General features: G+C 36.8%; 2 protein-coding genes across 3 annotated transcripts in view; both read right to left on the bottom strand.

Annotated features, from left to right (window-relative positions):
• Nucleotides 1–24,101, bottom strand: part of LOC144955846 (uncharacterized) — a 340,128-nt gene that overhangs the window by 41,791 nt on the left and 274,236 nt on the right. The window lies entirely within an intron of this gene.
• LOC144955842 (apicoplast pyruvate carrier 1-like) overlaps nucleotides 7,176–24,101 on the bottom strand; it is a 45,145-nt gene continuing 28,219 nt past the window's right edge. For both annotated transcript variants that reach the window (XM_078886041.1, XM_078886040.1), the window contains exons 7-11: nucleotides 22,064–22,193; nucleotides 17,761–17,883; nucleotides 15,006–15,215; nucleotides 12,116–12,215; nucleotides 7,176–7,486 (exon numbers count right to left, since the gene is read on the bottom strand). In XM_078886041.1, the coding sequence (XP_078742167.1) occupies nucleotides 7,431–7,486; nucleotides 12,116–12,215; nucleotides 15,006–15,215; nucleotides 17,761–17,883; nucleotides 22,064–22,193 (619 nt within the window). In that variant the 3' untranslated portion in view covers nucleotides 7,176–7,430. The remainder of the gene's footprint in view (nucleotides 7,487–12,115; nucleotides 12,216–15,005; nucleotides 15,216–17,760; nucleotides 17,884–22,063; nucleotides 22,194–24,101) is intronic.

Genomic DNA, 24,101 nt, shown 5'->3' on the forward strand with positions numbered 1-24,101 from the left:
TATTGCATCGACCGGTTATTTGTTGTTGGGAATGGGCAGGGATCATAAATGTGACCCATCGTGTCAAAACGGTATTATGTCGGAACGAACCAGGTGCTTAAAATCTGAATTAAATGTTAAACTGGTCAAAAATTTAAATTGTTGGCATTAGCACCCTAAAATATGGTATCCATTCTCCTCAATAAAACATACAAACTCAACACAAGTCTGATATTTCTGGCTATAAATTAAATTTTCAACATCTTAACCAACCCGACTTAATACCGTTTTGAGGCGAAGGGTCACACATACTACCCCATTGGTTAAACCGTTGTACAAAATCAACGATTTCCTTTCATTTGGTGGTCTGACCTTGGCCTTGACTTTTGATTGAAATTTTTAAAAGTAGAGTCAGGCTATTTTACGGAAGCTACATTTTAGGTGTTTCTGTAGGGTGGGTGCATGCATGTGTAACTCGGGTTATCAATTACTCCCTTCGTATAACAGACCTTACCCTATTGTCACGCAGGGTGGAATGCATTAAGTATAATGGATTCGTTGATTTGGACTAGTGTGTGCCTGAGTGAGTGTGTATGTTTGTTTGTTCGTGCATGCGTTCGCGTCCGCTTATGTGTGGTAAAACAAAAACAAATAATCTGAATATTAAAACAAAACATTGTAGTAGTAGTAGTAGTATTAGTAGTAGTAGTAGTAGTAGTAGTAGTAGTAGTAGTAGTAGTAGTAGTAGTAGTAGTAGTAGTAGTAATAATAGTAGTAGTAGAATTAGTAGTAGTAGTAGTAATAATAATAGTAGTAGTGGTAGTAGTAGTAGTAGTAGTAGTAGTAGTAGTAGTAGTAGTAGTAGTAGTAGTAGTAGTAGTAGTAGTAATAGTAGTAGTAGTAAAGGTAGTAGTAGTAGTAATAGCAGTTGTAGTAGTTGTAGTAGTAGTAGTAGTAGTAGTAGTAGTAGTAGTAGTAGTAGTAGTAGCAGTAGTAGTAGTAGTAGTAGTAGTAGTAGTAGTAGTAGTAGTAGTAGTAGTAGTAGTAGTAGTAGTAGTAGTAGTAGTAGTAGTAGTAGTAGTAGTAGTAGTAGTAGTAGTAGTAGTAGTAGTAGTAGTAGTAGTAGTATAGTAGTAGTAGTAGTATAATAATAATAATAATCTTTATTGTCCAAATTAAAGGCAATTCATGTGAGGTAAACAATGCTCAGTTTGGTTCATGGTATGAACATCAACACATTTACAAATACAGACACAGCCATACACGAACATACACGCTTGCACATTGTTTCTACACGTGTATACAAAAGAAATGAGCGTACATACAAACACATATACATACATACATACATACATACATACATACATACATACATACATACATACATACATACATGCAGACATACATACAAACCAGCATATCATCGTATATGCATGCCTACATTCATACATACATACATACATACATACATACATACATACATACATACATACATACATACATACATACATACATACATACATACATACATACATATATACATACACACAGACACACACACAGACAGATAGAACGATACGATATATTTGCTGGGACAGCAGATAACCATATTATAAATATAGTGTCTTATATTAAGAAGAAGATGGCAATGATTGTGATGATGATGATGATGATGATGATGATGATGATGATGATGATGATGATGATGATGATGATGACTACGATAATGATGATGATGAAGATGATGATGATGATGATGATGATGATGATGATGATGATGATGATGATGATGATGATGATGATGATGATGATGATGTGATAACGACGGCGGCAATGTCGATGATGATGATTCACGACACTGCTTCTCGTTATTTTCATTGGTTGTCTCATTTTTCCACAGAAGATTTGTTAATTAATTTTTATGGCGGTTGGAATGAAGGTTGTCTTATGTCGATTTGTCCGACATTTTGCTTCTAGATACCGTCTTCCGGAGCGCAGAAGTTGGAATTTTCGTTCAGCGGATGCCTCTTTTCGTTGATAATGTTAAAAGATTTCTTCTCAACTGCATTAATATAAGTTGTGTCAAGGCTTCTAAGGTCTGTGTTAATTATTTTTGAAGCCTCTCTGAGGGTTCTATGTAGTTTGGATTTTTCTTTTGTTCCACAGCTTCCATACCACGTTGTGATGCCAAACGAAACGATACTCAATATTAATGACTTGTAGATTTGTATCATGGTCTTTCTGTTCACATTGAAGACCTTAATTTTCTGAGTATATACAAGCGCTGGTTAATTTTTTGATGACATTGTTGGTGTGCGATTCAAATCTTAGACTGTTATCTATAATTACACCAAGGTATTTAAACGTTTCAACAGTTTCAACCGCCTGATTGTTAATTTTTGTTATTTGTCTTGCTCTTTTTCCTATTTTTCTGTGATCAAACAGTTGCTCCTTTGTTTTTGTTACATTGAGCTCTAGACAGTTATCGGCACACCATTTGCTGAATTTACTAACTTGCTCAGTGTATTTAAATTCGGAGACGGAATCATTGAGCAGGCCGAGTATTGCGGTGTCATCAGCATACTTGATGAGTTGGCAGTTATCAAAGCTAGCCACACAATCGTTTGTATAGAGGATGTAAAGTAGAGGTGAGCTTACACACCCTTGTGGGCATCCGTTTGAAAGAGTTTTTACTGATGATATATTTGAGCCTACTCTGACATGTTGGGGGCGATCGATGAGAAAGTTGTTATACCAGTTGATGAGGTAATGGGGAAGGTTTAGAGCATGCAGTTTACTAATTAATATGTTGGTTTTCATGGCATTAAAGGCAGACGAAAAATCGACGTATAGGATTCGGCAGTAGTTGGCGGGTGAAACATCCAAGTGATTTGATATTGAATGCATCACTGTGAGGAGTGCGTCTTCCACACTAAGATTTTGTTGGTAGGCAAACTGATATGGATCAAGTATGTGTTGGTCTATATAAAATTGCAACAGCTCTCTTTTCAGAATCTTTTCCAGACATTTCATAATAATTGATGTTAAAGCAACAGGTCTATAATCATTCAGCTGAGTTGGTGGATTCTTTTTGGGTACTGGAATTATAGTCGATGTTTTCCATATAATTGGGATTTTCTGTTCATCTATTGAACGTTGGAAAATAGGCAAGAAAGGGACAGCTAGTTGGTTGTTACAGTTTGAAATGAGTTCCCCACTAAGTCCATCTGGACCTGGTGCTTTTTTCTTTTTACATAATTTAAGAACATTGATGACCGCCTCTTCTTCGATTTCTGGCGGAGGAGACGTATTTTTTGTTATGATATTAATTTTTGAAAGTACGTTGTCAATGGTGTCGAATCGACAGTAAAACTTATTTAATTCCTCGATATTCATATGTGTGTCATTGTTAAAATCTGTCTTTTTGTTGTTAACGCCACCCATTTCTTTAATCATCCTCCACGCCTGCGATGCATTTGAATTTTTAAGGTTTGTTTCCATTTTATCTTTATATTTACGTTTTTCTTCATAAATTACCCTCTTTAATTGTTTTTCTGCCTCGTGCTGCTTGTTTTTGTCCCCACTCATATGAGCGATTTTCTTCATATTTATAAATAACTTAACTCGTTTGTTGACCCAAGGTTTGTTGTTGTTAAATATTTTAATCCTTTTAGTGTCCACGCACAAATCACAACAGAAATGAATATAAGACGTGACAACATCAACCCACTCGTCCAGTGACATGTTATCAGACATGAGTTCATCCCATATTGTGCAGTCAAAACAACCTTGGAGTTTGTTTATATTTTCTGTTGACCAAAGACGAGTTTCTTTCACAATCGCTTTATGTTGTCTTAATTTAGTTTTGTAGGTTGGAATCAACAACACACTATTGTGATCTGAATTTCCTATTTTTACTTTTTGAACGCTTCTGTATGAATTTTTAATATTTGTATAGCACAGATCCAGGGTTTTATCTCGTCTGGTAGGAACAGAGACGTGTTGATAAAAAGAATTTATAGGAGGGCAGTGATTGAAATCACCAAGAATTATTACGGGGGCATCAGGATGTTTTCTTAAAAAATTAAATGATTCCTCCTCAATTACCCGTAAAGCTGTGTTAGCATTCGCATCAGGAGGGACGTACACAGCAATGACATAAATAAGTGGGAATTCCCGAGGTAAATAGTGGGGTCTAAGAGAGAGGGAAATGAGCTCGATGTCCTTTTCACATAATGAACGTGTAGTTCGACAGCTTTTGCACCAGTTTTTGTTGACATACACACAAATACCACCACCTTTTTGTTTTCCTGTCATTGAGCTATCTCTGTCACGCCTATGTATTATGAAATTTTCCAATTCTACACTTTTATCTGTATCTAAGTCTGAAAGCCATGACTCTGTAAAACACAGTATGCTTGAGTTTTCATAATCAGGATCAAATTTACACAACGCGCTAATATTGTCCGCTTTGTTTCTGATAGATCGAACGTTTGAAAGTATAATCATAGGTAGTGGTACTTTACCAGTTCTTCGAATTCTTTGCTTGACGCCTCCACGTTTTCCTCTTTTTCTTTTCTTGATTGAAACAATAAAACCTTTTCGATCATTTGTTTTGATTGTTGTTTGTCCAATATCAAGCAATTCGTTTTTTGTGTAGACGACGGTCGCCATATTGTTTTTATTTCGAACACAACAACATTGTTCACTCGTAGTAACTTTTCATGCTCTACACATTATTGAAATAGGTACCACAAATAGAAATATTTAAATATAGTCATACCTGTATTCCAATTACAAATAATAAGTCCATATACAAAAACGATGGCAGATAATAACACAAGAATACAAACTTTTACTGATGAACAACAGAGCAATGAAAAACCAAGCGTCGCCATTGAGCGCCACCGGAAGCAGTAGTAGTAGTAGTAGTAGTAGTAGTAGTAGTAGTAGTAGTAGTAGTAGTAGTAGTAGTAGTAGTAGTAATAGCAGCTGTAGTAGTAGTAGTAGTAGTAGTAGTAGTAGTAGTAGTAGTAGTAGTAGTAGTAGTAGTAGTAGTAGTAGTAGTAATAGCAGTTGTAGTAGTTGTAGTAGTAGTAGTAGTAGTAGTAGTAGTAGTAGTAGTAGTAGTAGTAGTAGTAGTAGTAGTAGTAGTAGTAATAGCAGCTGTAGTAGTAGTAGTAGTAGTAGTAGTAGTAGTAGTAGTAGTAGTAGTAGTAGTAGTAGTAGTAGTAGTAGTACCAGTAGTAGTAGTGGCAGTAGTAGTAGTAGTAGTAGTAGTAGAAGTAGTAGTAGTAGTAGAAGTAGTAGTAGTAGTAGTAGTAGTAGTAGTAGTGGCAGTAGTAGAAGTAGTAGTAGTAGTGGCAGTAGTAGAAGTAGTAGTAGTAGTAGTAGTAGTAGTAGTAGTAGTAGTAGTAGTAGTAGTAGTAGTAGTACCAGTAGTAGTAGTGGCAGTAGTAGCAGTAGATCGGAGTGGTAAAGGGAAAAATACGGCATCGTGTACAACTAGTACTAGTCGTCGTTAATGCTCCCCACTGCTCTAAATAAATTGTCTATTTCCGGAACCAAGAATCGATCACAAAATAAAGCAAATCCGAAGGCCAAAGAACTGATGATTTTCTAGCAGATATTCTAAATAACCATTTCAATCACAAGGCAATACATGAATCTTAATTTAAGAAAGGTTTACAAGTTACTCGTATACCTATCAATCTGTGAAAAAAAGTTATATTATTTTTAGTGTTTTTCCAGCAATTCTGGACTTGATAAAAAAGTTTAACATTGGCTGTACAGTATTGTTGATCTTCAACCCTATTTTCGTTAAAAGAATAAAATGGACATCCGTAACACAGGATTGAGACCGTGGAATGAAATAGGGAACACGTGTGTGATGTCAATCGAAGTTGATGTTTAAAACCACTCTTCCTTAGGGCTGGATACATACAATGTGTAAATGATCTTCTGGTTTCAGAGTGGTGACATAGTATTTTCTAGTATTAATATTATATGCTGGTTGTCAAAGATCATCCATCCCGTGAGTTAAATCAGCATTTTAAAGAATCATTTAGATATTCTCTCTCTCTCTCTCTCTCTCTCTCTCTCTCTCTCTCTCTCTCTCTCTCTCTCTCTCTCTCTCTCTCTCACTTTCAATTGACTGGTATGTGTGTGTGTGTGTGTGTGTGAGAGAGAGAGAGAGTGTGTGTGTGTGTGTGTGTGTGTGTGTGTGTAGTATACACACACAGACATACATGGCATTCACGAGATAGGCCTAGCTTAGTTCTCTGTTGTCTTTAGCAGCAGGATTACATGGGCGTAATGTAGACTAAGGGCTAACACTCACCGGAGACTGACTCCGAAGGCCCGGCCCTGTCGTCATCTACCGTCTTCCGGATAATAACGTCGGGCACGGACAAAATACAAAAAATAAAGAAAAGAGCCGCTAAACCTACCCATACCAAGCTCGAAACAAAAAACAAAACAAAACAAAAAAAAAAACAAAAAAAAAAAACGGCAGAGTGCGTCGGGTGCTTGGTATGGGTAGGTCTAGCGGCTCTTCTATTTATTTTTTGTATTTTGTCCGTACCCGACGTCTTTATCCGGAAGACGGCAGATGACGGCAGTGCCGGGTCGTCGGAGTCAGTCTCCGGTGTGGGTTAGCCCTAATGCATTATATTTGGAGATATTAAGTGAATTTCAGCACCCCCTATTATAACCGATTGGGCTCTTAAAAGTCTCTGCAACAGTCGGTTAAAGTCCCCTGTTATAAACGGGTGCTTGTTAAATGTGGACCTGTTATGCATCGTTTCCACTGATGTTATTGATTGAGAGAACGGAACACCGCCTTCACCTATATATGACCCTTCGTCTCAAAACGGTATTCAGTCGGGATGGTTAAGATGTTGAAAATTGAATTTATAGCTATAAATATCAGACTTGTGTTGAGTTTCTATGATTTATTGAGGAGAATGGATACCATATTTTAGGGTGCTAATACCAACAATTTATATTTTTGACAAGTTTAACAATTAATTCCGCTTTTAAGAATATGGTTCGTTCCGATATTATACCGTTTTGAGACGATGTGACATATATTTGTCATTGTTTGGTTGAACTGAAGGTCACATTCAAATTCATTCTTTTTTTTTTCTTCTTTCCTTTGTTTTCTTTTCTTTAAAAAAAAAACAAACCAAAACTTGTTGAATACTGGAATAAATAACATGATAGTGAAATTATGATATATCGTCAAATGTGCCCGTCAGAGAAATGGTAAAGTCACTCTATAACTCTGTGGTGACACAAGTGCACAAGTACAAGTGGTTTCATCAGTAGTAACAGCAAACGACCCCCGTTATCTTAAAACATGCAAAGGAAGAGATTCCCAGATTCTTCAAATTTCAGGGTCTTCAGGCTTTTCCCCGTTGATTGGCAGTCCTGGGTAATTCATTTGTAGGTCATATTTCTTCTCCATTTTTGTCTTTGGCTCGGAACAAGAAAGCCAGAATAAATCCTAAAAGAAAATAAAACAAAAAAGAAAATGAAACAAATTTGTTTAAAGCAACATATTCTGGTATCTCTCATATTGGTACATCTGACCCCGCGGTTTTTTGCAAAAAAAAATATTCCAAAATTTTGCAAACAAAAACGATGAATTTTGAAGAAGAATTATAAGTAAATTTAGCAAAAGTTTTTCAGGTTTCTAAATATGTTGTATCACACTTAACAACTATCTACATGCAACCCATGTAATAAAATATCCACGCGGAATTAGGCAACTTCAAACTCAAAATTATGGAAGATTATGAGACAAAAAATGGCAAATTTTGCTGATTTGGAAATAGGCACAAAGTTGGGAAAACAAAATTACAATTAAAAAATTGCTGTCAATGAAATTGTTATATTAAAGACGTTAAAAAGTCGGGTATGACATTTTATTTAACTTAAATAAAAGGTCGTTTCCGAATTTAAAAAAAAGAATCAAAGAATTTGTCGAAAATTTGCAAAACGTGCAGATTTTGCGGTTGCAATGCAAATCAGAAAATTTTCCCTATTTTTGTGCTCGCATTGCGGCCGCAAGCTGTGAAAAAAAAACTGCGGGGCCAGATACATTAACAATAATAAGTATACACTAGAGTTATCACAGTCAATTATCGTCATCCCGCCACGTTGAAAATATGGCAAAATAGTAGGCGGTGAAACGAATGAATTTGTGGTGAATTTAATCACTTAGATTGACTCTGGAAAAAATACGAATTAAAAATTTGGACACAAAACTCGTCCTTCAAATATCGAACGGTTTAAATGAGCATCATCTTGTCCAAAACTCTCATACCGTCTATGCCCTTCCTTTATGATCCATACCAGTGGAGAACCGTAGCCATCGTTAAGTTATAGCCTGACACTGAAACCCAAAAAGACTGGCATTTTGACGCCATTATTTGGTTTTTGCACTGCCTAATGAGTTGTCGTTAGAAGAACTCATGGAAACAAGTTATTCCATTGGTTGAACTACTGAATATAACTCACGATTTGTTTTCTTTTGTGGCCAAAGACTGGCATCTTGACGTTATTTTTTGGTCAGTGTCAGGCTATAAGTTAACGATGGTCCTAGCCAGACACTAGAACCCTCTAAGACTTATAGTTTGACGTCATTTTTTGGTCAGTGTCAGGCTAAAAGTTAACGATGGTCCTAGTCAGACACTAGAACCCTCTAAGACTTATAGTTTGACGTCATTTTTTGGTCAGTGTCAGGCTATAAGTTAACGATGGTCCTAGCCAGACACTAGAACCCTCTAAGACTTATAGTTTGACGTCATTTTTTGGTCAGTGTCAGGCTAAAAGTTAACGATGGTCCTAGCCAGACACTAGAACCCTCTAAGACTTATAGTTTGACGTCATTTTTTGGTCAGTGTCAGGCTATAAGTTAACGATGGTCCTAGCCAGACACTAGAACCCTCTAAGACTTATAGTTTGACGTCATTTTTTGGTCAGTGTCAGGCTAAAAGTTAACGATGGTCCTAGCCAGACACTAGAACCCTCTAAGACTTATAGTTTGACGTCATTTTTTGGTCAGTGTCAGGCTATAAGTTAACGATGGTCCTAGCCAGACACTAGAACCCTCTAAGACTTATAGTTTGGCGTCATTTTTTGGTCAGTGTCAGGCTAAAAGTTAACGATGGTCCTAGCCAGACACTAGAACCCTCTAAGACTTATAGTTTGACGTCATTTTTTGGTCAGTGTCAGGCTATAAGTTAACGATGGTCCTAGCCAGACAATAGAACCCTCTAAGACTTATAGTTTGACGTCATTTTTTGATCAGTGTCAGGCTATAAGTTAACGATGGTCCTAGCCAGACACTAGAACCCTCTAAGACTTATAGTTTGACGTCATTTTTTGGTCAGTGTCAGGCTATAAGTTAACGATGGTCCTAGCCAGACACTAGAACCCTCTAAGACTTATAGTTTGACGTCATTTTTTGGTCAGTGTCAGGCTATAAGTTAACGATGGTCCTAGCCAGACACTAGAACCCTCTAAGACTTATAGTTTGACGTCATTTTTTGGTCAGTGTCAGGCTAAAAGTTAACTATGGTCCTAGCCAGACACTAGAACCCTCTAAGACATATAGTTTGACGTCATTTTTTGGTCAGTGTCAGGCTATAAGTTAACGATGGTCCTAGCCAGACACTAGAACCCTCTAAGACTTATAGTTTGACGTCATTTTTTGGTCAGTGTCAGGCTACGATGGCTACGGTAGAACCCGCTGTACTAGCAAAGAAGTAAAGGCTATGGCTATGAACAAAGAGGCACTCGTCTATTTTGATTATTAAACTACTGTATTGTAGAAATTAACATAGATCCAGACTTCAACGATAAAATCTGTAGGTGTGCGCAAATAGATCTGGCCACAGGGTGGCCAGATGACGTTTCTCAAGGCCAAGGTCAAATTAAGGACTGATCATTATGATTAAGCCCTAGCAGGTGTAATGAATAACAATAGGTTTCAACAGGCGTGACGTCACTTCGATCGTAATGACGCATAGTAACTTAGTAACTGGTTCTAAACTATCGGAACAATGGCGGACGCCCTTGTAACATACTTCTCCGACGACATAAATGTGTATCCAGATGAGAAAAACATTATCAATCTGATCATGTTTTGGTATTTATACATTCTGATCACATGACATGTGAAAAAGTTCTAGCCATCATGAAGAAATAAAAAGGACCGATTTTCGTAGTTTAGAACCAAGCTGCTCGTTATTGGGCGGACGTGACATCAGACTATTGAATCCTATTCGAGCCAACGGTTAAGTAACTCGTTCATCAATCTGTAAAAAAAAATAATTTTATACTTTTTAGATTTTAGTAATTCTGTTCTTGTTGGCAAACCTTTAACTCACTCAATCCTAGAGATTTTTGCTACTTTTCAAAATTAGAAAAAATGTATTAAAAATGAGCATGTACAAAGATAGTTTTGTTCAACTATCATTAACATGCAAAAACTAAAAAGGTTGGCTTTGATACTACGCCTATAATTTGTCTCAGAAAAAATGTAATAAATAGGCATGGGGTAACAGTAACCCCGGGTAAACTACGGATATAGTCGGTGTTCATCATCATCATATCTTGTCGCGCCCGTGAGTCAGCCAGACCCGGGCAGTCTGGTTGCATTCCCTCAGGTCAGCATTGGTGCAGTGAGGTCCCAGCGAGCATTCGGACAGGATGTGGTCCATGGTCTGTCTGGGGTGACCGCATGGGCATTCAGTGCCCGGTGAGATTTTCCATTTAAAGAGGTTGGTGGCGGTGTTTCCCACCTTTGCTCTAGCTCTGTTCAACGCCACCCAGTCTTTTCTCTTGAGGTCTGCTGGGAGCTTTTCTGTTGGGGGCTGGAGGGCATCGTTTGCTGTCTTGTCCCATTCTACCCATTTGTCCAGGCGGAAGAATTCTGAGTGGTCTGGGTGAAGGCTCTCTACTGTGAGGAAGCTTTTCCTTGATTTGAGCCTTTTCTGAAGAAGACTGATTGCTACACTACGCGACCAGAGAGAATAGTCGGTGTTAGCATTGAGCGAGTTAACATAGGCTATACTGAAAAATGTCAACCCCTATTTTTTTAAAGAATAGATTAGGGGAAATGATATAATGAAAAACAGTTAAACTTAAAACATCTAAACCAAAAATGTAGTCGGTTATCCCAAAGCAATTGGATTCAATAGTCTGGTGTCACGTCGCCCAGCAACGGCGGTAATCGTGGTTCTAAACAAAGAAAATCGGTACTTTTTATTCTTCATGCTGGCTAGAACTTTTCATATGTCTTGTGATCAGAATGTGTAAAAGTCAAAACAAGATCAGATTTATAATGGGTTTTTTTCCCCCTCTGGATACACATTTATGCTCGTCGGAGAAATATTTCATAGGGGCGTCCGCCATTGTTCAAATAGTTTAGAGCCAGTTACTAAGTTACCTTACGTTATTACGAGGGAAGTGACGTCACGACTGTTGAAGCGTATTTGGAATGTCGTTTCTTCTCCCGCTTTCCTCAAATTCGAAAGTGCAAATGACCTTCAGACTGCTATTTATAATGCTGTAAAAATGCTTCCCGTTTGAAGCTCTTGATTTTAAGCATTTACGACGTGAAGGGGCTCGTAACGAGTTTATCTGGTCTCAACGTAAAATATAAAATGGCGTGTTGTCGTTTAAACACTCTCCTTACCAGCACTTGTCAGAATTTTCCCCAAAACTTCACCCCCACCCAACACAAAAACAGACATTTCTTACTCAAGCAGAAAAGCACCAAGCACATTTTATTCATATATATTGTTCGAAAAGAAGAGCACGAAGAATAAAAAGTACCGATTTTCTTTGTTTAGAACCACGATGACCGCCGTTGCTGGGCGACGTGACAGCCGACTATTGAATCCAATTGCTTTGGGATAATCGATTACATTTTTGGTTTCGATGTTTTAAGTTTAACTGTTTTTCATTATACCATTTCCCCTACAGAATGTCAAGTTTTTATAGCTATAGCAAAAGAAATGAAATCTGGATGAGAAAATTGACGGTTGCATCGTAACAAATGTGACGATTTTCCAATAGGTGGTAAGGAGAGGGTTAAGTTACAGTAGTGACGTCTTTCGCTTACCTCCGTAGCTCAACCCTGCTATAACAAAGAACAGTCCTGCCCATCCCAGAATGGTTAGTAGACTTTGAGAGATGAGGATGGTCAATGGGGCTGTTATAATCTGTGGATGAAGATGATGATGATGATGATGATGATGATGATGATGATGATGATGATGATGATGATGATGATGATGATGATCATAGTGATGGTGATGATGATGATGATGATGATAATGATGATGATGATGATGCTGATGATGATGATGATGATGATGATGATGATGATGATGATGATGATGATCATAGTGATGGTGATGATGATGATGATGATGATGATGATGATGATGATAGTGATGATGATGATGATTATGATGATGATAGTGATGATGATGATGATGATGATAATAATGATCATAGTGATGATGATGACCATAGTGATGATAATGATGATGATGATGATGTAAATGTTTAGATAAAACGAAGATGACGTCACTCAGGCCTTTGTTATTGTTTTTTGCCACCCATGTTTGTAATTCTCACTAAACTGTATTAACCAGACTATAGATAGAATGCTCTTGGCCAAGGAGTTCACAACATTGCCATCCGGAAGTATAACCGACCAACACACAAACTCTGTGTAACCATGAACTTTTATAGTCTGGTTAATACAGTTTAGTGAGAACAACTCACAAACGCGGATGGCAAATACAATAACAAAGGCCTAAGTAACGTCATCTTCGAACTATTTATAAACGACCAAGATTACACATAGTCTTGTGTGTTGATTCGTTATACTTCCGGATGGCAATGTTGTGAACTTCTTTGCCAACCGCATACTATCTATACACACAAGCACCATTTCCTCAAACTCATTCAAATGTCCCGATTTTCTTTCCATATTATTTTTTGTTATCATTCCTTTCCTTCCTCGACCTAATTTCTTTTACCCCGAACACAGTTTCCTCGGACTATTTTCACTCAGCCAGCGTAAAAAAAATAAAATTAGATTAACTCACTCAACCCTAACACCGACTATATCCGTAGTATACCCGGGGTTACTTTTACCCCATATCTATTTATTACATTTTTCTGAGACAAATTATAGGCATATTATCAAAGCTAATGTTTTTTTGTTTTTACATGTTAATGATAGTTGAATAAAATAAATATATATACACATGCTCATTTTTAATACATTTTTTTTTCAATTTTGAAAGGGAGCAAAAATCTCTAGGATTGAGTGAGTTAATTGAAGGATTTAAAACACGCGACCTGTGATTTCCACCACTGATGATTGACTGTGAAATTGACCATTACGCATGTGTGTATCTATCCATAGATAGTTCGAAGATGACGTCAATCAGGCCTTTGTTATTGTTTTTGCCATCCGCGTTTGTGAGTTGTTCTCACTAAACTGTATTAACCAGACTATAAAAGTTCATGGTTACACAGAGTTTGTGTGTTGGTCCGTTATACTTCCGGATGGCAATGTTGTGAACTCCTTGGCCAAGTGCATTCTATCTATAGATAGTATGCAGATGACGTCACTCAGGCCTTTGTTATTGTTTTTGCCATCGCGTTTGTGAGTTGTTCTCACTAAACTGTATTAACCAGACTATAAAAGTTCATGGTTACACAGAGTTTGTGTGTTGGTCCGTTATACTTCCGGATGGCAATGTTGTGAACTCCTTGGCCAAACGCATTCTATCTATACTGCGTTTGTGTGTATATCAGAATGATAAACACCACGCGTCAAATTTGCTAATTCTTGGCTACGACAGACACACACACACACACACACACACACACACACACACACATACACGCACACACGCACACACAGACACACACACACGACACACACACACACACACAAACCAACTTCTTCTGTGGTATAAAGTTATCTCCCTCAACAAAGGCAATGAAATAAATAGATAATAAAGTTCCCTTTATTTATCCTGAAGCGGAGATTTGTCTAAGGGTCTATTACAAGAGAATACTAGAAAAGCGCAGGTGTCAACCGCAGCTCAGCGCCATAAATTGGGCTATGGAGAGGTGGTTTCTTGAAGACCACATAACACGGTGAATATTCGAACTAGGTATCTTATTATTCGAAGCTAAGACCATACCGTTGAACCCCCCTCTCTCTCTCTCTCTCTCTCTCTCTCTCTCTCTCTCTCTCACTCCCTCCCTCTCTCTCCATCAAGTCGTTTTGGCAAAGCACGGTTTCCTCGAACTGTTTTTCATGAATGTCCGTGGTATTTGAGAAAATGCAAGGTTATATAATAATAATAATATATCAAATTAATAATAACTACTATATATAATAATAATAATAATAATAATAATAATAATAATAATAATAATAATAATAATAATATAATAATATATAATAATAATAATAATAATAATAATAATAAATAATAATAATAATATAATAATAATAATAATATAATAAATAATAAATAATAATAATAATAAAATAATAAATAATAATAATAATAATATAAATAATAATAATAATAATAATAAAATAATAATAATAATATAATAAAATAAGAAGAAGAAGAAAAAAGATAATAATAAATAAATAATAATAATAATAATAAAATAAAATAATAAAATAATAATAATAATAATAATAATAATAATAATAATGATGATGATGATATATAATAATATTTTATGATTACATCATCAATACTCATCATCACATTATTATCATATATATTATTATCATTATTATTATTATTATTATTATTATTATTATTATTATTATTATTATTATTATTATTATTATTATTATTATTATTATTATTATTGTCGTCGTTGCAATCCTAAAATTCGGCAAACTTATCCTAACCAAGTCAAAGAAGCAATCAAGTCAAATATCAAATAATCAAATAAACCTGTGATAAAAATGCCATTCCATAATTGGTGGTGACATGTTTTTTCCCAAACCGTTTGGCAATCGCTGTGGGAATGAGAGTGAATGTACCAGAACCAGTTCCGATCAGGAGACAGATGTAAAGCATGAAGAGGTATCGTGTGGCGTATACCGTCACTTGGAGTGTCAGAACCAGGGCTGTGAATTGAGTACACATAACCATCATGGCTACCTGGGGGGAGATGAAAGAAAATTTAAGGTATCTTTTTACCCTCGGGTATGGAGAGGATGATCGAAGGAAAGAGAGCTCGAGGAAGACAAAGAATGACTTATTTAAATAACCTAAGAATGGCCAAATGTGATTTAAAAAGCGACACAGATTTCATGCATCGTGATTCGTGGAGACATCTGACCGGCAGCGAACTCAAGAGTACAAGCCACGATGGATGATGATGATGATGATGATGATGATGATGATGATGATGATGATGATGATGATGATGATGATGGAGAGGAATGGCATTTTATTTTTGTATTTGAAGTCAATCAGAATCATGACTGTGAATTGAATACACACCTAATAAAATTTTATTCAACGCTCACAGAATATATCTAGGTCTAGATGCATTGCGCACATTTTATTGCTGTGAAATAAGATGTAAAAGACAGCCGATTGGCAAGTAAAAATAATAATCGTTTGGTGCGCATGAATACAAATCTAACGTTTTTACTTTTTTGGGATAAATAATAACGTGAAGTTGAATGCAAGCTTCAATTTAATTACAAAAACAGATCAAATGAACGTTTCGGGTTTCCCCTTTATCAACAATACAGGATGATTGAAACACCACAGATAAATGAGATGATGTGGTAGTGGCGTAGTTAAGTTTTTTGTAATTAAATTGAAGCTTACATTCAACTTCACGTTATTATTTATTTCTTCGAGCTTCGAGCAGCAACATTTACATTACTTTTTTGGGTCAAAGTGTCATTCAAGCAGATGTGGAGGAATATTATAAATTGTAGTGAATAGATTGGTCTCGAAAAATCTCAAATTATATCTTACACGGAGTGGTGGAACAAACGTATTCTTTCATTTTTTTGTATTTATTAAACTCTAGCTCGTAGGGTTATTGGGCACAATACAACTAACTCGTTTAATAAACGGTATTCATCTTTGTAGAGATAACAACAAAAATAACAACTGATAACAACAAATAACAACTGAAAATAACAAATAACAACTGATAACAACAAATAACAACTGATAACAACAAATAACAACTGATAATAACAAATAACAACTGATAACAACAATAACAATGATAACAACAAATAACAATGATAATAACAAATAACATATAAAACAAATAACAACTGATAACAACAAATAACAACTGATAACAATACAACTGATAACAACAAATAACAACTGATAACAACAAATAACAACTGATAACAACAAATAACAACTGATAACAACAAATAACACTGATAATACAAATAACAACTGAAAATAACAAATAACAACTGATAACAACAAATAACAACTGATAACAACAAATAACAACTGATAATAACAAATAACAACTGATAATAACAAATAACAACTGATAACAACAAAAATAACAAATGATAACAACAAATAACAACTGATAATAACAAATAACAACTGATAATAACAAATAACAACAAATAACAACTGATAATAACAAATAACAACTGATAACAACAAAAATAACAAATGATAACTAACAAATAACAACTGATACACAATAACAACTGATAACAAGAATAACAATACAATGATAACAATACACTGATAACAAATAAAAGATAACAAAAATAACTGATATAACAAATAAATTAATAAAATAACACTGAGATAACAAATAACATGATAACAACAATAACAACTGTAATACATAAAAACTGATATAACGATAAGATATACCCTTTTTTAAATAGAAAGTCGATGAGCATCGTGGATCTATTTAGTGGACACGGGAGGCAGGGAGCAGTCTCACACTACTATGTTATGACGATCGACAATCAGCAAGTCGTCCCATCGTGCACCGTCCGTCCGACCGCCGTGCATCTCACTCACACGTCAAGTGTCTGCTGCTGTTCGGTTCTGCCACATCGGGTACATGTAGGACATGTGGAAAGTCCCCAATGATGAAGCGCCTTTGCTGTGAGGCAGCTCCTCGACCGAAGGCGAATCTGTAATAAAATACGATTATTGCATGCACTTTTCTGTGACGAGCTATGGGTATCATCGTGTCTATTCCACATAGATACCAATAGGCTTTAACAGTCGTGACGTCACTTCCCTCGTATTGACGCATTGTAACTTAGTAACTGGTTCTAAACTATCGGAACAATGGCGGACGCCCTTATAAAATATTTCTCCGACGAGCATAAAAGCGTATCCAGAGGAGAAAAACATTATAAATATGATCATGTTTTGACTTTTATACATTCTGATGTGAAAAAATTCTAGCCAGTATGAAGAATAAAAATTACCGATTTTCTTTGTTTAGAACCAGGCTGCTCGCCGTTGCTGGGCGACGTGACATCAGACTATTGAATCCAATTGTAATCATGTTTAGAACCAGGCTGCTCGCCGTTGCTGGGCGACGTGACATCAGACTATGGACTCCAATTGTAATCATGTTTAGAACCAGGCTGCTGGCCGTTGCTGGGTGACGTGACATCAGACTATGGAATCCAATTGTAATCAGTTTATTTTACTCTCTAGATATTGTAGAACTTACCCTGAATGAAAACTTGTCGGAAATGATGCCCCAGACGATTCGCATACTGAAGTTAAAAACAGAAGACAACGTCCATACCAGCGACAGAAAAATGTCATCGTTGATGAAAGTAAGGCCAAATGCCTGGAATGAAAAGGGATAGAAGAAAATAATATACGTAATGCAATAATTCAACCCATATCGATGATATGCATTTAACTAGAATACTCACCAGCTCTGCCCGCCTGATGAATCGCACTGACACACGAAACTGCAGTGGAACCCCGGTAAAACAGAACAGTGATGGTGGGATCAGTCTAAAATTCCTGTTATAACCGAGTCCTGTTATAGCCGAATTTGAAGGGAAACTACCCAAATTGCCGAAATCATCATTTTAACAATAATTTATTGTAGTGTCGCTCACACACTTTCAAGCTGATCGTTGTGTTATGTGTGTATAATATGTGTGCGTGTGTTTGTGTGTGTGTGTGTGTGTTTTGTGCTACACACTGTCTGCTTGCAGCAAGGCGTATTTTTTTAAAAATTGAAAATATCATATAGTAGTAAGTAGACTATACAAACAAACACGCAGAGCATAACCCCTCTCTTATAGGAAAATCGTCACATTCGTTACGATACAACCAACATTTTTCTTATTCAAATTTCTCTTGTACATCATAAAATTTAAAGAAAATGAACAGTGTGTTGTAGAGCATGTTTTGCTTAAGAAATTATTTATCACAAGAGCTCACTATTATTGTAACATAAAACTAGTGATGTTTAAGGTTCCTGATGACGTCCACTCAGTGATCAGCACCAAAAGTTCTTTTATAAATGTATTTATTAAGGTGTGACACTTCAAAATTGATAGTCCTTGAAGTATGTCCTTACACAGTCAAGCACTAATTCTTGATTATGTTTGATTGATAAAAACAATTTTTTTTGTGTTAGTTGGGTGTGAATTTTTGGGGAAAATCTTGAAAATCGCTGGTATGAAAAGAGTTAATGAACTAGGCCTGGTCTAGCTTTCACTTGCATTTAGCAGCTGCTGGCTTCGCGGAGTGTAACGTAGGCTAACACATTGTATTTGGATATATCGAATGAGTTTCACGCCCCCGTTATAACTGATTATGCTCTTAACTCACTCAATCCTAGAGATTTTTTGCTATTCTCAAAATTGGGAAAAAAAGTGTGTTAAAAATGAGCATGTAAGTAGGAAGTTTTTTTCAACTACCATTAACGTAAAAACTAAAAACATTAGCTTTGATACTACGCCTATAATTTGTCTCAGAATAAGTGTAATAAATAGGCATAAGGTAAAAGTAACCTGGGTAAACTACGGATATAGTCGGTGTTAGGGTTGAGTGAGTTAAAAGTCCTGCTATAGCTGGTAAATTTTACTTAAGGCAAAGAGGGAGAAGTGTGTAGGGTTTCTGACCTCCCATATTGGGCAGGGAGGTAGGCTACATACTGTGTCCTCTATCCTCCTGTATCTGTTTTCCAACATGTGTTCTGTCTCTGTCTTGAAATGAGATTACTTGGTTTTGTCCTGGTCCTGGCTGGGAGGGAAACAGCCAATAAATGTATAGTTAGAGTTTTGGGAGATACTATTTTTTTGTCTTGTAAATCTCTCTGTTTCTGTTATACATTGTATTATTTTTGTTTTACATATGGGATGTTTCGTAAACATTTCAATGTGTTCATCTTAGTGGAGACCTGTGCTTGTGTCAAGATGAGGCAAGAGGGTGATCTCAAACTAAGTAGACTGACAGTGTGCTCTTGGAATCTACATCTGCTCCCTTTGAACTAATTCCCCATCTGTCTTTCTTTTTCTTGGGTGCTTTAACTGTAAGTCTAGAACTTTTTACTATCCCATTTTCTTCCTCTTTGCTAGCGCAGCGCCGTGAAACCCTTAAAAACCAAACAAAAACAAAGAGGGAGAACCCCCCCCCCCCCCTCCGGATATTTTAAAGACCCATGTCATATCCGGACCTGTACTTATGGAATTGTCGGGTCTTCTGCAGTCACTCTGTTACCTTCGGGAGTTTTCCATTTCGTGAATGACAGTTTTAACTCTCTCCTTACCAGCCATTTTCAGGATTTCCCCCAAAACTTCATACCCAACTAACACAAAAATATGTTTTTTTATCATTCAAAACACAATAGCAGTAAATTTCTTGCGATACACAATTTCTTTTAGTAAAACATGCTCTATCTACAACACATTGTTCATTTTCTTTAAATGTTATGATGTACAAAATAAATTTGAATAAGAAAAATGTTGGTTGTATCGTAACGAATGTGACGACTTTCCTGTAGCTGGCAAGGAGAGGGTTAACCTCTTCAACTGTTGATTTCAAAAGCTTCAACAGCATCTGGTACCGTATATGTAATAGAACGGGAGGACCGGGTCGGTTCAGAGTTGCTTCAAAATGTTGTTTCGATCTTCAGTCCAATATGGGTGGGGGGTTTTTTGGCACGAAACCCGACAAAGATATGGGAAGTAGACAGCAGTGGGGAGTGAACCTGTGGCTCAGGGAAATGGATGTTCCTTTTTTATGAAATCCGCCAAAACCCGACAAAGTTATGGGAAGTAGACAGCAGTGGGGAGTGAAACTGGGACTCAGGGAAGTGTACACCATTGGGGAGTGAACCTAGTACTGGGTTTCGGAGGGTTTCGTAAAAAAGCAATTGCTTTTTTTATGAAACCCGACTAAACCGACGAAACCCGACAATATCCGACAAAGTTATGGGAAGTAGGCAACAGTGGGGGAGTGAACCTGAGACTATCGTTTTCGGCGGATTTCGTAAAAAAAAAAAAAGAAACATCGTCCAATATCACCATTGAGTTTTCTTGTAAATGCCTTCATGTCATCTTCTTAATATGTGACCCTTTTCCTCAAAACGGTATTAGGTCGGGGTGGTTAAGATGTTGAAAATTGAATTTATAGCCAGAAATATCAGACTTGTGTTGAGTTTGTATGTTTTATTGAGGAGAATGGATACCATATTTTAGGGTGCTAATGCCAACAATTTATATTTTTGACAAGTTTAACAATTAATTCCGCTTTTATACATCTGGTACGTTCCGTCATAATACCGTTTTGATAAGATTGGTCACATATAGCCTATTGTCTTTTATCTCTTCCCGCTTCATTCTTTGCTTCCCTGTCTTTTATTTCATATTCCGTTTTTAATTTTCCTTTAAATTTAAGTCATACGTACTGTTATGTGGTCTAGTGGTATGACTATGACACTCGCTTTCGGGTCGGAAGGTCCTGGGTTCGAGCCTCGCTCGGTGCATAGTTGACTCCTTGGTAAAGGCTCTTTAATCACATTCTCTCACGGTACTTGGGTGTAAAATGAATACCTGGCCGTTAACAGCGCTGTTTTTTTGTTCGAAAAAGAAATGTAATATCGCCTAACAGGCGTCATGTCCCGTCCTACATGTTAATTCTTTGTTGTTGGCTTTGAACATGTTTCGTGAATATTGCTCTGTATAGGGAATGAGATTAGCGGAAGAGTAGTGTCCCTTGATTGGACGTCACCCATAGTCTGTAACGTCACCGGCGGAAAAGTTATTAGAGAGAGAACGTTATGTTGGTTGTGCGCATGCGTCTCTCGTACTCGCGGATCATATAATCAGCAGTCTCCTTAAATCTCTTCTTTCTTAGAAGGCCGAGAACGTTTTTTTTTTTACCAGTGTGCAAAATCAATTCACAAATTTTCGGTGCTTTTTCTATGTTTTAACCGCATTCATTGTGAATAAACATTACTTACTTCCATCATACTTGTGCTTATTCTGTTTACTCCCATCTTCCTCTCATTCTCATCCTGCTCTTAACTCCCTCCCTCTCTTCTCCTCTTCTCCTCTCCGCCTCTCTCTCTCTCTCTCTCTCTCTCTCTCTCTCCATCTCCCTCACTCTCTCTCTCCCCATTTCTTTCTCTTTCTCTCTCATTCTCTCTCAATCTCATTATCTCTCCCCCCCCCCCACCTCTCTCTCTCTCTCTTTCTTTCTTTCTCTCTCTCCCTCTCTCTCTTGCTCTCTCTCTCTCTCAACCTCATTGTGACCCATCGTCTCAAAACGGTATTATGTCGGAACGAACCATATCCTAAAAAGCGGAATTAAATGTTAAACTGGTCAAAAATATAAATTGTTGGCACCCTCAAATATGGTATCCATTCTCCTCAATAAAACATACAAACTCAAAACAAGTCTGATATTTCTGGCTATAAATTCAATTTTCAACATCTTAACCATCCCGACTTAATACCGTTTTGAGGCGAAGGGTCACAATTTCTCTTTAACCATCACCCCATTACCTTGTAAAGAGTGTTTAAAAAGATGATTCCAAGCCCGTTGAATAAAAACATGAAAAATATAAGGTAAAAATCTACAGTCCTCAACATCTCCCCTGGGGTAAGGCCTTCGTCGTCATCCTTGGTCTCGCCTCTATTACAGAAAAACACACGTACACACAAAAAGAATTGAATAAAAGCATGTATTGCTATTGGATTCAGTAGTCGATGTCACGCCGCCCGGCAACGGCGGCCATCTTGGTTCTAAACAAAGAAAATCATTACTTTTTATTCTTCATGCTGGTTAGAACTTTTCATGTTATGTCTTGTGATCAGAATGTGTAAAAGTCAAAACATGATCAAATGTATGGGGTTTTTTTTTTCCTCTGGATACGCTTTTATGCTCGCCGGAGAAATATTTTATAAGGGCGTCCGCCATTGTTCCGATAGTTTAGAGCCAGTGTTACTAAGTTACCATGCGTCATTAGAAAGGAAGTGACGTTACGACTGTTGAAGAGTATAGGTACCACAAGAGACAATTTATAAATAATTTAAATGTACTTTTTTCTTACTACATTATTCATATATTATACTGCCGTTGTTTTTAAAAACACAGAATATGCATGTGTGGAGAAGAGACGGAATAGAAAAGTTGGTAACATCTGGGATGATCGAATGAAAGAGAGCGAGAGGAAGACAAAGAATGACTTATTTAAATAACCTAAGAATGGCCAAATGTGACTTAAAAAGCAACACAGATTTCATGCGCAACGCAGAGGATCGTGATTAGTGGAGACAGCTGACCGGCAACGTGCTCAAGAGCACAAGCCACGATGGAAAACGGCAGTATAGCATTCTGATAGTCATGGGAAACGCTTTATAAATTGTGAAAATCCTTACATGAATTAAATAAGAAAATAAGAGCAAATTCATTGTTCAAGAACTTTGGAGAGCAAATTCATTGTTCAAGAACTTTGGAGAGCAAATTCATTGTTCAAGAACTTTGAATTTTTTTTGCTTGCCAATACTCTTCAACAGTCGTAACGTCACTTCCTTCCTAATGACGCATGGTAACTTAGTAACACTGGCTTTAAACTATCGGAACAATGGCGGACGCCATATGAAATATTTCCAGCGAGCATAAAAGCGTATCCAGAGGAAAACAACCCCATAAATTTGATCGTGTTTTGACTTTTACACATTCTGATCACGAGGCATATGAAAAGTTCTAGCCAGCTTGAAGAATAAAAAGTAATGATTTTCTTTGTTTAGAACCAAGATGGCCGCCGTTGCCGGGCGGCGTGACATCAGACTACTGAATCCAATTCATGTTAGAAAATGTTCCAACTTCGACGTCATGTAACTAGATAAACACCAAATAGATTGATTATACTTGTGAAACACATTTGTGACCAATCATCTCAAAACGGTATTATGTCGGAACGAACCAGATTCTTAAAAGCGGAAGTAATTGTTAAACTTGTCAAAATTATAAATTGTTGGCATTAGCACTCTAAAATATGGTATCCATTCTCCTCGATAAAACATACAAACTCAACACAAGTCTGATATTTCTGGCTATGAATTCAATTTTCAACATCTTAACCATCCCGACTTAATACCGTTTTGAGGCGAAGGGTCACATTTTTAAAGCACAGTGACTAGATAAATAAAAGAAAGCAAGATTTGAACCAGACACAGTTTATTTCCTAAATCAACAATCCGTGTCGGGTCTGTTTCTATTGTGTCGTTGTTTTCTTTCTCATTGTCTTGGTGTTCCGGTCCAAGCCCGTTTGCACCAGGGATATAGGGAGGGGTATGCGTTGTTTTAGGGTTATGTGGGGTTGGGCCTGAGTAACTGAATGATAGGGGTCAGTAAAAAGAAAACAAGAAAGGATTAGTATCGAAACTGTGCAAAGCTAACGTTTTCTGATATCGGAGAGTCCACGTGTATGGTATTTAGAGCAACAGGTTTCCCTTTCAGTTTCACTAGTGAAACTCTGTCCGATATTATTGCCCAGTGCCCAAGAACGTATTTTACTGTGCAGTTGTCCAGAATCAC

This window comes from Berghia stephanieae, chromosome 10 (genome assembly GCF_034508935.2).
Source record: "Berghia stephanieae isolate SIO BIC M18660-M18661 chromosome 10, UCSD_Bste_1.3, whole genome shotgun sequence".
In the NCBI taxonomy this organism is placed as follows: Eukaryota; Metazoa; Mollusca; class Gastropoda; order Nudibranchia; family Aeolidiidae; genus Berghia; species Berghia stephanieae.